This window comes from Crinia signifera, chromosome 11, assembly GCF_055691185.1.
Source record: "Crinia signifera chromosome 11, ASM5569118v1, whole genome shotgun sequence".
NCBI classification, from domain to species: domain Eukaryota; kingdom Metazoa; phylum Chordata; class Amphibia; order Anura; family Myobatrachidae; genus Crinia; species Crinia signifera.
The window spans coordinates 657,751-672,652 of NC_139227.1; the positions used below are offsets into that span (position 1 = coordinate 657,751).

General features: G+C 36.8%; 1 protein-coding gene across 29 annotated transcripts in view; it reads right to left on the reverse strand.

Annotated features, from left to right (window-relative positions):
* NRXN2 (neurexin 2) overlaps nucleotides 1-14,902 on the reverse strand; it is an 847,024-nt gene that overhangs the window by 571,576 nt on the left and 260,546 nt on the right. For 28 of the 29 annotated variants that reach the window (XM_083165053.1, XM_083165084.1, XM_083165072.1 and 25 more), the window contains one exon: nucleotides 6,424-6,453. The exons of the other annotated variant lie outside the window; for it this stretch is intronic. In XM_083165053.1, coding sequence (XP_083021179.1) covers nucleotides 6,424-6,453 — 30 coding nt within the window. The remainder of the gene's footprint in view (nucleotides 1-6,423; nucleotides 6,454-14,902) is intronic. 29 annotated transcript variants of the gene reach the window in all.

Consider the following 14,902-nt stretch of genomic DNA (forward strand, 5'->3'; position numbering starts at 1 on the left):
ATAAAGCAAAAATTTAAGTGGTCACCCTGTGACAGAAAAATATTTGTAAATATGATCAACTCACACAGGGATTAATCACATCCAAGTAAACTTCCCATCAGGCGCCATCCAAGGACCCTTAAAACTAAAAAAATTCTCCAAGCTCAGAGCTCATAGTGTGATATTGTTTTAAAAACACATTTATTAAAACAATAGACACCTAAAAAAGGAGAACAGTAAAAGTGAACCCGTACAATAGCTTAGGAATAATCAAACTTATCTGATTTTAATGCCAGCGGGGATGGAGGTGTGAACCCAACCGGTGTCGTCCCTTACTATATCGTGGGACTTTCTCAGGGGTCAGCACACAGCACACAAGCATTTTCTGTGCTGTTAATTGGCACAAAGCTATTTCTAACTAAGTGCACACTATTAATACACTCCTCCTGAAACTTTTCCCCCTGTTTGTATGCTTCTACGAGTTCATCTGATGGGAAAACGTGGAAGAAGGGAGGAGACAGAGTTTGGAAAGATATTGCTATGAGTGAAAATTGTCTTTATTCTTGGTACCCATATATAGGATAAAATTTAAGGATTGTCACAAAAGGTTAAAGTGAGCCGGAACGGGGTGTTCCGTCAGTTCCAATTTGGAGGCAGAATGGTTCCGCCTCCGACTGCTCACTTTCCCTTGAACTGTGCATGAAACCCCTGGCATCGAGCAAGAAAACCCTATCAATAAACATGTAGGTAAGAGGCACTTATATCGTATAACGTAATGAGCCTTAACGTGTTGCAATTTGTGTAATGGGCATTATGGTGTGTGGCATAATGTGTAATGGGCATTACGATGTGTGGCATAATGTGTAATGGCCATTAGGGTGTGCATAATCCCCTGTTCCTCAAAGCCATGCCCTAAAATGTGTATAATCCCCTGTTCCTCAAAGCCATGCCCTAAAATGGAACTCATCTCCACCGCCCCCCCCACCCGTTTGTCACAGCTAGAGTGGGTGCTTGTGAGCTTGGCGCCCCTCTGAAAGCTCTAAATTTATGGCCTATACCACACACCCATGAAAAGAATAAAGCAGACCTCATAATACCACCCCTAATTCAATTTATGCCCCACAGTGCAAAACAACCCAACATTTAAAAAAAAGTAACAGTGGCATGCACTGTTACTTTTTTTAAATGTTGGGTTGTTTTGCACACTCACAAGCACCCACTCTAGCTGTGACAAATGGGGGGGGGGGGGCGGTGGAGATGAGTTCCACCACCTCTCTAGGACCACTTTAAGCACTGATTGTCACTATACAGTACACTTTGAACACTGAAGTCACAGGAGTCTGACCACCCCTCTCCAAAGGACTAAATGGGTAATTCAGACCAGTGAATAGCTTGTGAAAATTACCCTGATCGGCGGTTGGCAGAAAAACCATATGCAAGCCGCTCTCCATTGAATGATTTTTCCACTGTGTGCAGTCTCAGGACTTACTCGGCGGCTGCGATAGAAACAGGCTGTTTGGGACCGGAGCTGATATCTCATGACTTCCCTTCAAACTGGGCACGCTGCATTTTCCCTGACACTGACAGAAAATGGCCGTGTACCACCCCAAATGCCGACTTTCTGTCAATAGTCTTGCGTACTTCCAGAAATAAAAAAATTGCAGGATTATATTGCATGATGGTCTTGTACATAGGCCATATGATCCGTACTCATATATCTATCAATTATCGGCTTGCCTGTGAATTTGCAGCTGTGTATAAGAACGACACTCTCATTCAGTTTCCAAGAGGGCTTTTTTCACCAACAGGGTATTTATACAGATTGATGTGGTGGCAGGTGCCTAACATCTATTACAGCTGAACCTTGAGGAAAACTGACAACATTCAGTTGAAAAGGCTGTCGGGCATCTGACACCATACCAGCCTGTACGAATGCCTTATTTGTGAAGAAAGCCCTCTTGGAAACTAATACAATCACATTATACAATATTTTAAACAATATGCACAATAACAATATTTCTGTGCATACAGTCTAGTGTCTATCTAATGTGTACAAACTATTATTTAACAATAATCTTTAACGATTATTGAAACATTGTGCATGCGTGCGGTTCACAGTACACGCTAGGCCATCCTGCGATGAAAGCCTGCAACTATTTCTATACAGAATGTGATTGACAAGATGTAGGCATCTGAGGTGGAAACCGTCAATTTTCTGGCAGTACAAAGTGAAACGCAGTCGTGCCTAGGAAAACCCTGTGAGTGTCAGGGAAAATGCTAGGCATGCCTGACCGTTTTAGGGGAGGGTGTGTGATGTCAGTTCCCTGGCCAGATATGGCTTTTTCCATCACACCGCCGAGTAAATCCAGGGCTATGTGGTGCCTGCGACGACTTGTGTCCAATATAAATGTAATTTGATGGTGATCCAGTTATGATGGGATTTGGACATATTTGCGCCGCTAATATGTAGCCGTACACATTCAGTGAGTGTACGGCTACAGTGAGCACATTGATTCACAAGGTGGGAATTCACTCTAACAGGGCGGCGGCTAATCTGAACACTCGCCAATGTAAATTTTCAGCCGTACAATCAGGTCTAAATTGTGCTGGACCATGCCACATCCCAACCTCTGCAATTGCCACTGGTCCAGGAATAGAACATTTTGTCCCCCTGGAATGGATCGTGTTGGGAGTTATTGGTCTAATATGGTATCACTCTGTACAATTAGCCTTTCCTTTCTGTTTCTTGAGAAGCAATGCCAATTATGATGTTTATTTATCACTCAGGAGTATTATGTGTCTATGTTGAGGGACACCTCTTGAAGTGAATCAGGTTGCCCAAAAATGTAGTTGTCTGAGAAATGCTAACATATATGGGTTATAATGTGCATGAAAGTCTAAATAACAAATTAACAGTAGATGATGGTAATTAATTATACACATGTTGCAGAAGTGACGGGTCTATGTACTAAGCCTTGGAGAGAGACAAAGTGAATGGAGATCATCTCAGTCAAGCAAGCTGCTTATGGACATCATCATCTCAGGCAAGGTAGTTGCTCACTAACATAATCATCTCAGGCAAGAAAGTTGTTAATGACATCATCATCTCAGGCAAGCTAGTTGCTCACTGACAATATAATCTTAGGGAGCTAGTTGCACAGTGATAAGGATTACGGTTAACCAACAGCTGAAATGTAGGAAGTTGCTTAAACCTGCTTACACAATTTAGAATAAAGGCAAATGAAAACCAACATACAATACTACAGATATTGAGCACATATATTCTATATAAATAAGGACTGGACAGTTCTATAAACAAAACAGACAACATTTAGGAGACAAATTGAAGTAATAAGGTTGTCTAACATTATGTAGATTTTCCTGAGTTATGGCTTAGCTGGCCCTTGATATTCTTTCCCGATGCCATTAACTTTTCCTCTCTGTTTTGTGAGCAGCATGAGCTAATTATGGTAGTGCGGGGAATCTGACAACTGCACCATGTACATGGTTGTCAAGGGACAATTTAACCATAAGTAAGATAAATCTGCATTTATTATACATTTTTATATGTTAAAACAAAAACATAAGTACAAACATTGAGAAAAGACAAGAAGCACATAAACGCACGCGCATTCACGCACACGCACACACACATACACACACAGACATACTCAATATTCTCAAGGGTTTGTATGTGTTATATAGCCTGCAAGAAAGAGTTGGCAGATCATGCAAATAGCAGCACATGATGGAGAAACCAGTGACAGGTGAGTTCATGAATATAACAGATAGCACTCATCACGCAGCATGCAGAGCTGGAGGTGACCAAGGAGATACAATGAACATATGTTTGCCGGTATATAATGTCATGAAATACATAGTAGAGAATGTAGGGAAACAGATTTAAAGAGGAAAATAGAAAAACAGATAGTGACTAGAAAGTGATCCTTGCTTTTAAATGATCTTTAACCGTTCCCAATGTATTTATTTTTTAGAAATTACATATTATGCTGCATTTAATTAATTATTCATGTGTACTGCATCTTCCAGCCTTTGTGGCAAACAAGCTATTAATAAATAGCCTTACTCTAAATTAATGAAAAAGAAAACCGTATGAAAATGCTAATATTCTATCCGTGTCTACAGGTTCGTTTGTGGGAAATGACGGTTTATTTGGCATTGTGAGAATAGAGAATCTCTCAGCTACAATATATCATTTCTTGTAAAAAATATACAATAATATTAGTACATTAGTACAGTACATATATTGTACATTGAGATTACACATACACAGGAACTGTTTAGATAATATTTTAAGTTTCTGCCATTTTAGGATTATTTTCTACTATTTGCATAAAACTTTCTATGGAAAACGCTCTTTTTGTGAATGAATTTATACATTGGTTCTTAGATGTTAATGTAATAACTTTAGTCAGTGCGAGAATTTCCCATTCCCCTTTTCCTTTATAAAGATATGGAAAACGCTCTGCAAAATGGTGCGGAGCGTTGTCTCTGAAATGGAAATGTTGCTAATCATTTATGGTTTACAGTGTGAAATACAAAACTAATATTAATATATATCAAAATCAAAATAAGCTTTTTTATTTAACTCATTTCTATTTTAGGCTTAGTGATCTTTAAAATTGAAGCAAGCATTTTCCATCCCTACTTCTATTCATATAAAGCCAAACAATACTGTACTTTATATTGCCAATAACTAACATGGCCATGGTAAGTCCTAGGTATATGGGGAATATGGTCTGCCATTATCTTACATAACTGTTTAACTAGAGCACACATGATCATAGCATCGTATACAAATACATTTATTCATAAAACTCTAAAAAGGAAACGTTGCCAAAATTGTCTTAATAGGTTGTTGGGCTCTCACAAATCATTACAGCAGCTTCAGTGCAACTTTTCATTATTTTTCAAAGTGCCGCCAGCTATACTGAAGTGATTTGACACCACTTACCCACAGCAAACTTGATTGGTTGCTACAATATTTCATGATGTTAAAAATCACTGTCATAGGAACTATTTCAGTTTTTTAAGCTAATGATGGTGCCTCAGATTACAGTGTACACATCATACTGGCCATTGTTTCTTATGAAATATCAGCAAGTTTAGTCTTTATCAATCTTCTCTAAAAATCATGGCATTTTCATCCATGGTTGATAAAATATTGGCCAATCGTATTCATGATTTTAAACAGCTGATTTCCATATTTTATGTAACACTTATTTACTCCACTGTTTCCTTTATTTTGCAAGCTACTGTACACACTTACTAGAAATAATGTGTACCCACATGGCAGTTATAGCAAGGGAATCTGATGTAACAGATCACATTAATTGGGGGAGATGTACTAAGCTTAGACAGTGATAAAGTAGAGAGAGGTAAGTATTAGCTAATCGGCTCCTAACTGTCATGTTACAGGCTGTGTTTGAAAAATGTCTGGAGCTGATTGGTTAGTAATATTTATTTCTCACTCATATGCCCCTAATGACACTGTATAATGACTATCGGTCCAATCTCTGTAGGGATATTTAATTAATGTTGTCTAATCTGATTCCACTGGGCACAATTTTTTTGCCATTGCTTTCTTAGTTATATTTTGTTTTAAAGCAAAACAAGCTGACATTTTGAAGAAACAGTCAGTATGCAATGCAAATATAGGCACACCTTATCATCATATCATTTGGTGCTGTAATACAATTGTTTCTTACTCTGCCTAATAAGAAAATTTATATTTTATTTGTACTTGATTATAATTGTATTGTATTATAATAATTTATTTGCTGTATTATAAAGCAAAAATCAGTCTGAGATATTACATCCCAAATTATAACTTTTATTAAGGGCATTTGTTATGTTGTATTACTTACTATACATCTCTGATGTACTTTTTTTTCTTTTTTTTTTTTTTTTCGAAATCTAATTTAAAATGTATTTTTTGGGCCTCAATATAGTTACAGATTTTCTAAAATTAAAGAGTAGGGGTCCTCCATTTCACAATGATCTGCATAAGAGTGTTTGGATCACATGAGATAGAAAGAGGTTATTACAGAAATAGAGAAAGTGGGAGGAAGAGAGGGAAGGAAATAAGGAATAACAGAAGGAAAGGAAGGAAGGAAGGATGAACAGAAGAAAAGGAAGGAAGAACGAAAGGAAAGGAAGAATGGAAGGAAGGAAGAAAGAAGGAAGGAAAATAGATTTGAGTACACTTATGCACTGTCTCTTCCCCCAATGAATAAACATGATGTTGTAAATGATTGAAACCAATGATCCATGAGGCACACATGGAGGAAAGAGAGAGAATGTGGAAGACAGAAAAGGACTGGTGAAAGATTGAAAAAAGATAGAGACAGAATGAAAGGGTGAAAAAAAAAGAAAATTTAGGGATAAGGAAAGAAAAAAAGAAAAATTGGATTAAATCCGTACCTTGGTTGCTTAACGTCAGATGTGCTGGAACTTCGGATTTTGGGGATGGGTATAAAATCAGAACAGAGTGGGAGTGGGGAAGGGGATAGAGGAGGAAAGAAAAAAACGAATAAACGACAAGTTTAGAGAAACGTCACAAAAAATAAATGAAAAAAATATAAAGACGTTTTCTGAGGTTTTGTTTTAAAAAAATGCCACAATTTAAAAGTTTGGGTTAAAGAGATGAATTTATTTATTTTTAATTTGTGACAGGCATCTCACCCCATTGATGGGAAGGAAGGGAAATATAGGTAAGGGGTAGGTATAGATAAGGATCAAAGGACGGAGAGGGGGAGATGCCAAAAAAAAAAAAACATAAACAAAAGAGAGAGATATGGGTTTTTTAGCTCTGGTTTCATTGAAAAAAGAAAAAGCATTTGGAAGAGAGAGGCTGGGGGTAAATAAATGTTTTAAATAAATAAAAGAAAACTTAATAAAGAATTAAAAACAAAAAGGTAGAAAAGCAAACATAAAGGCATAAACCACCAACAGAAAAAAAAGAGAGCCAAATGCTTTTTCTTTATATATATTCATATATATACAGTAGGATGGAAACACACATAGAAAATATACAACGTAAGGCAAAGAAAGCCGAGTGTTGTATGCAAAAGTGTAACAGCTACAGTCAAGAGATACATCCAATGTGTTATTTACACAATAACCACAAGAATAATAATGCATTCTGACATATAAATATATACTGTATTTCTTCACATTACCATTGAGAAAAAAATAATAATGTGCAATTCTATTAAAGCTGTGGTCATAATAAAATAGACATTAATTAAAAAAGTTAAACAGCGATATTTTTCTCTCAATAAATAATATAATCCCTTAACATATCTTGTCAATTCTCACCATTCAGAAAAATATTGTTGACAGAAATAAAATTACACTATATGATAAATCTATGAATAAAACATATCCTTATCATTTAAAACATCATGTAATACTGTAGTCACATTATTTATATCATATAAATCAGAAATAAAAAACAGTTCATTAAAAAGATTGACAAAATAAATATATTTGAAAATAGAGGTATAACAGTGAAGAGCAGAGTCCATCCAGGTACTACCAACTTTAATATCTATTGCATCTTTATTATCAATTCCAACATTATACTAACCATTCCTTACATTATTTTTTTATTTGCCTATATAAAAAAATAGTAGTCTAGATGTGCATTGTGAGTGTGATCACAACTTCTTCCTTGTACCTTTTCACCTAGTGCCTTTTGTGCAATGACCAGCTTTGTGCATATTTAACGTCCCACAATTGTCATAAAGGGAAATCCCTGTGCAGCATTTGAATTATATTACATTTACTAGAAGTGTTTAACACCTACTCTTCACCCAATGATATATTCCTTGACAAATTGAAAAGGCTAGTAACCTCATTGTATGTTTTTTAATTGAGTTAATCAATTAGCCAAACTGCCTTATCCCTGTCCGTCAGTAGAGCTCTTAATATCAACAAAACAAATTACATTCCTTTTAGATGATATTATTTATGCTTATATTTTTTATTCTTTTGTATTATTTTTACCACAATATCTTCAAAATAAAGGTTCTGCTATGGGAGATAGGTTTAAAGCAAATTTTGTTTTATGGGTCTCTTTGAAGAGACTCATACTGTATTTTGAACAACACTCCTTTCAAAGCAAACTAGGTCATGAATAAGTTATACAGTATATTAATGAAATTGTAGTTTACATAAAGACAACTGTTCAGGTTCTGTTAAACCATACAGTACAGTATGCATGCTGTACATAGTTATAAAACATTTAAAATCATATACTTTTGCATTTGTATAGTTCCAGATTGACCATTTTTTAACTTAACTATATTATACACTGTGTGCACCTATATGAACGTCAGTAGGCAAAATGTGACCTGCCACCAAATAAAGTTTGATCTCCAAAAAGATGTGTTTGTTAATTTGATACTTATAAAACCATCAATTACCAGGAGGTTTCATGTTCTTAGTATGCTCAATATAAAGTTTATTTTAGATAACTTCCAATCAGTAAGATAAGAATACGTTAAATATGAGACACTGTAAAGATAGGATTTCATCACTCAAACAAACAAAATAAAACAAACAAAATAGCCTTCGATTACTGTTAGAAGATAAAACTCCAGTCAAAGAGCCTAAAAAATTCCAGAAGAAACCAAGACATTCCAACTTATTCCATGGTGATTCACCTTAGAAAAATGTTTATTGACTCAACAATGGATGAACTGTTTGTATAGATTGTACATTTGGGGGTATTAGTGCTACAGGCTGAAGTTAAAAGAACTCTTGAGTTTTCTACAACTGATTTTCATTGTATAGTTATAAATAAAGGATAACCTTTATTTTAAAACTTGACCTACAAACGTAATTACATTTATGTGCTTCTTGAAGCTATGAAGGTGGGGACGTCCCATTAAGTACCTTTTTTTTTTTTTGCAAACATATAAGTTTATTAAGATATCCACAAAGATACATGTAAAACGTGAATACAATCCGGAAAACATCAAAATAGACAATGTGTTTATTTGGAGAACGTGGTGTTCAATGGGAGCTATGTGTAAGTAATATAGATAGAGAAGGACTGGTAGTATTAAGTACCTTTTTAACAGTAGATTACAAAAAGATTCATATTTTTTTTAAGTTCGGTGGCAATGGTCAAATAAATGTAGATCCAAAGGCAATACCTTTTACTTTTGGGACACAGTATAATGCTTTGCATAGTAAACTTAAGATGATCTTTAACAAGCATAAGTGTATTTTAATAAGAACCATTCTTAAGCAATTGCAACCTGTTATATATTTTGCACATCACGTTAAAGAACAATTCAGCCATAAATAAATATTGAAATATTTCTTCTTGCATTAATATACCTGAAATAGTGACTATGTGATTTATCTTATTGGGTGTTTATGTGGATTACAATTCTTCTGTTAAAAATGCAAAACATTGTTTAAGAAATGTAGGTCAAATAGTCAAGACAGGTCTATGAAGAACACAATTATACAAACCACAATATTTGCACATCTACAAAACCCCTGAGCATAAATTAGTTTATGTCTTTGGTTGCTGCATTTCAGTATGCACGATACCTTCACTGTCTTTGGGTAGAAGTGGTGGAGAACTCAAGGTTTTTACCTTTAAATCTTGAATTGTGTGGCATTACAAAACAGCATTTAAACTGTTGTTTTCCCTTTAGGTTAAAAAGTCCAATTTTATTTTCTTTAATGACTAAACTCTTTGAGATTACTTATTGTTTACCATCTGTTAACAGTGGCCACCTAAAAGGTTCCATACTGAAAGAGAACTAACATTCCTCATACTCATAAACTATGTTTAGCTAATATCATGCTATGGTTTTAGTAGCTACAGATAGAGGTAAATCTGATGATACTTCTCAGATGCTCCATTACTTTCATTCAGTTACTTCTATAAACAGTAGCTTCTGTGTTATCGATCGCAATTTATATTTCTAACAGCAGATGACCTAGGAATTCCATGAAGATTATGACCAGTTGTTGAATTAAAAACAAATTATCTGATTTACTATGCTTTAGGGCCACATGCACTAAGCTTTAAAAGTGCTGAAATGAAGAGTGATAAACAACCAACAATTGGTTCCGGACTGACATTTTTCAAACACAGCCTGTGACTTGTCAGGTAGGAGCTGATTGGCTGGCTGTTTATCATTCTCCATTTTATCACTTTTGAAGTTTAGTGTATCTGGCCCTTAGTCCCTATTCAGCTGACTTTAGTTTATTTCTTTTATAAGACATAGGAAACCTTAGGGTCACATAGACCATGCAAGTTATACCCCCTCATCTTTAATACCTCGGATGCTTTTAACTTCCAAACTTATGAATGTGCTGATCTTCTACCATTACCTTTTACAACATTCCTATAGATTCTACCAAAGGTATTTTTTATTTTGCAAAGAGGAAATGCAGTGTATGTATTGTATGCTACTGAATCTTTACAAAACAATCGTTATTATTATCAGAATGTAAACATAGTATAGAGGAATGTGTATTGATCAATGCTAGAGTTAAGACTTTAGTACTATACAACACTTAATTATAGCCAATGTATGTTTTGTATTTGTCTATGTAAGTGCCATTGAAAGAAAAAAGTTTTTATAATATTTTATTTGAATACGACATATGCCATAACACATAAAATGAAAACAATACATTTTCTGTAATTTAATACCAAGTGTTAAAACAAACTAAAATCGGTACTTGTTTCCTAGCACGGCCACAACGATCTTGATCTGGGGCATCGCAATTTAAAAAATCACATGCGATGCGACCGACGCGATGCCCGCGATTTCCCATAGGGAACAATGTAAAATGCCTCAATTTAACCAAATCAACATAGGGAACAATGTTAAATGGGCCAGAGAACCTAAAAAAAACCCCTGACCAGTAAAATGGCCCCCCAAAAATAGTTAACGCCACCCCACGATCAACGTCAACCCGAAGCGTGGCGAGCGCAGCGGTACGCGTCCTCCGACCTTTTCATACCCCCACTATCCACGTCGGCGTGGAGTTGAGAATAGATTAGTGTGGCGAGTGCAGCGAGACACCGAGCCCGAAGCGTGGCGAGCGCAGCGTGCCCCGCGAGGGGACGCGGATACCTTCACCGGTAAACGCGTCCCTTCGCGGGCTTCACAGGTATCCGCGTCACCTCGCGGGGCTCGCTGCGCTCGCCACACTAATCTATTCTCAACTCCACGCCGACGTGGATAGTGGGGGTATGAAAAGGTCGGAGGTCGCGTACCGCCACCCCTCGTGGGCTCACTGCGCTCGCCACGCTTCGGGTTGACGTTGATCGTGGGGTAGCGTTAACTATTTTTGGGGGGCCATTTCACTGGTCAGGGTTTTTTTTGGGGGGTTCTCTGGCCCATTTAACATTGTTCCCTATGTTGATTTGGTTAAATTGAGGCATTTTACATTGTTCCCTATGGGAAATCGCGGGCATCGCGTCAGTACCATCTTATGCTTTTTTTGGCCGCATACGATGCGACCAACGCGATTTTGACTTTTTCAGTGCATTTCAATGGGAAATCGCGGGCATCGCATCGGTCGCATCGTAGACCATTAAAAATTACCCGTGATGCCCGCGATTGTGGCCGTGCTAGGAAACAAGTACCCTAATATCAATGTTCCCTCTTCTAAATAGGTAGCTACAAAAAAAAACAAAAGTCTTTAAAAACAATTGTAGTGTGGTTTAATATCATTGTTGCATACCTTCCCATAATATTCATAAGACGCTTAGAATAAAGTAATTATCAAAATACTAATCCACCCAGAAAAGTGCTTTCCCTTCTGTAAAAACACCAAGCGTGTAGAAGCATGATGGGGCAATTATCACCTCCCCTTAAAACATTTTGAGGTCTATTTATTAAAAGTTTACATATTTATCTATTGAAATCCGGGCATGGACTGTATGGTGGCCCGGATCATCGACGCTGGTCCGGCCACCGCATACCATCTTCATCACCCCATTCTCTGCCTGATTGATGCCCCCCCAGAATCACCATCAAACAACTTATACCTCAGCCTCCATTACAGACTAGCGGAGCGCCGCTGTCTGTCACTTACTATTCATCTCCCTCCATCCCATCACTTGCTGGCATTACAGTGATACAGTAATTCAGAGACTATTAACCACTTCAGGTCCATCACCTATGGACAACTTCCCTCAGTGTAACTTACACTGAAAACCAGAACTATATCCCACACTTGAATCTTGTATATATTTTTATATTTTTCTTTTTTCTCTCTTTTTTATGTTCCTTTTGTTTGGGCATCTGTGATATTTTTTTCACAGCATTTCAAGTAATTAAAGTTATTTACTTTATTGTCATACGTTATTCAATATGTTTTGTTATTTAGGGTTTGACTTGACCCGTTTTTTATGCATGCATTGAAAACTGAAATTTACAGTAAAAATCTTTGAGTTTAACTTTATCTCTCTGATTTTCTTCACCACATTGCCACATGAGGACAGAGCGCAGTACCTTACCTTCTTTACCCTATGCCAATATTTGGGGGTGGTCTCCCCTTTTAGGTACTGCAGCTAGTCCGAAGTGTGGCGAGGGGACGCAGAATACATGTAAAGTAATCCGCGTCCCCTCACGGGGCTCGCTGCGCTCGCCACGCTTCGGGCTCGGTGGCAAGCTGCGCTCGCCACACTATATAAAATCAACTCCATGCGTAGTTGGATAGTGGGGGTATGAAATCACCCATGGTTGACTATACAATTAAAAAACGGGTCTTTACAATGAAAAATCGCATCGCATCGCATGCCTTAAGTAGTGGCATGCAATGAAAAAATCGGGCGCCCAGATAATACATAAGTACCCCAACTACATATTACTATTGATAATTATATGTCTGTCTCCAAACCATTTATTTTTGTTTATTTTTATTAATGTGATTGTTGATTGCAATTCTGACTGATTGTACAGGCTTCAATTCAGTGCTCATTAGCACCAGCTCCCCACACCACTATCACCTTTGATAAAGCTACAGCCAGTAGCGAAACGCGTCAGGGGTTTCTCCACTTCTGGACTCAATTCCTGACTCAAGGACTGCAATTTACCAATTGGGCAACCCTCGGTCATCTCTCCATGTGCGGAGACCTATCTACTATTTACCAGTGACCCCTGACTTCCCACCACCAACTGGATGACCCTGGGATTACAACCATCAGGTGGAATTTCTACCACCATCCACCACAAGCAAGGATAAAATCTTCACTTTGCTGTCCCCTTGTGATTCCTCCAGCGGTACCACACCATCAGAGAGGACCTTGGGCTATTTGGGACTCCACATCCAGATCCATCCACAGACACCTCCAGCGGCACTCATCTGAAAACCGCATCCCCGGAGAGGACCTGTGACACTTTCCCCATTTATTGAATTGTGGACAGTGACCCATCACCCAAATAATTTGGCAAAAACGCACCTACCTTTATGTTTACCTATTGAGCTATGGATATGCAATATTAATCCAGGAGTGAGCAGTCAATCAGCCAATTTTATTACTTTATGTCTAATTGTAATTATGTATTTTTTTTATATATAAACATTTATATTAATCAAGCCATTGTGTGTTATTCATTGTAGTGAAAGAAGCGCTGTTCTTAGTTTTCCTTTTTTCCCCTACATTCTAAACTTGTATGCAATATTGTATCTTTTTCTCGTTATCAACCCCCCACCTAGCCCCCCACTGCACACACACTCCCACACTCCTAACTTTTTCCTCCATACTGTATAATTATTTCGTTTTGTGTGAATTACAACCTTGTTGATACTGTAAGTAAATGTACTGTAATACTATAAGCAAATCCATGTTCAAATTGTTTTAAACATGCTTATGGAAATGTTTATTGTAAATATCTTTGCACAATTTATGTATATTAACAGATTTCAAAATAAACCCAGCAATATGTATCTACAAAACTGGTAATTTTGTGTGTAATATATCACATTAATCTAACATAGTGTTAATTCTTTCAATTGACATTAAAATCAATTCAGTTCCCAAAATTGATTCAAACTTTGTCTATGCAAGCAGACATTTTGGATGGATTTTGCATATTTCATGTATTTATTTATTTGTATATGACCATTTGGAACGTCTCTTCATGCCAGGACCCCTCGCCAATGCTTGCAAGCTGCACAGTAAATAATTGTTATTACTGAATATTTTTCAAAAAATAAAAAATGGACAAAACAAAGATTGTGGGTTTGAAGCAGCAATAATACACTGTGTAATAATCACACCCGTATAATTCAAAATAACATTTAAACAGAACAGTCTGAAGGGTACATGTAATAAAGCTTTACAAATGAAAGGAGGCAATGTTGCCCATAGTGGCCAATCAGAGACTATGTATCATTTTACAAATGCATCCTAGAAAATGATAGATAGAATCGGATTGGTTGCTATGGGCAACATCACTTCTTTCATTTTTAGAAGCTTTGGTAAATTTACCCTCGTTTCATATTTTGCATAAATGAATTCACCACATGTGTTTACGTTTAATAAATTGTTATAAGTGATATGAATGGCCAAATATTCTCTGTAAAGTGCTGCGGAATATGTGTGCTCTAAATATATGTGTTCATAATATCTGTGAATTAGATATACAAAATACAAAATACATTTAAAATTTACATAAATGTAGGTGATCATATTTATTTGGGGATACGGTCATAAATTCTGGTAGCTGTGACAGCAGAATCCCGACAGACAGGATATAGACAGAATCCATTGGTAGTTACTGGGGTTAGTGTTAGGGTTAGGCACTAGAGGGACAGTTAGGGCAGGATTGAAATAATTACCATCCCCCAGGTGTGCATATGGTCTACCGGCGGTCAGGATGAAGCAGTCAGAATACCATGCTAGCATCCC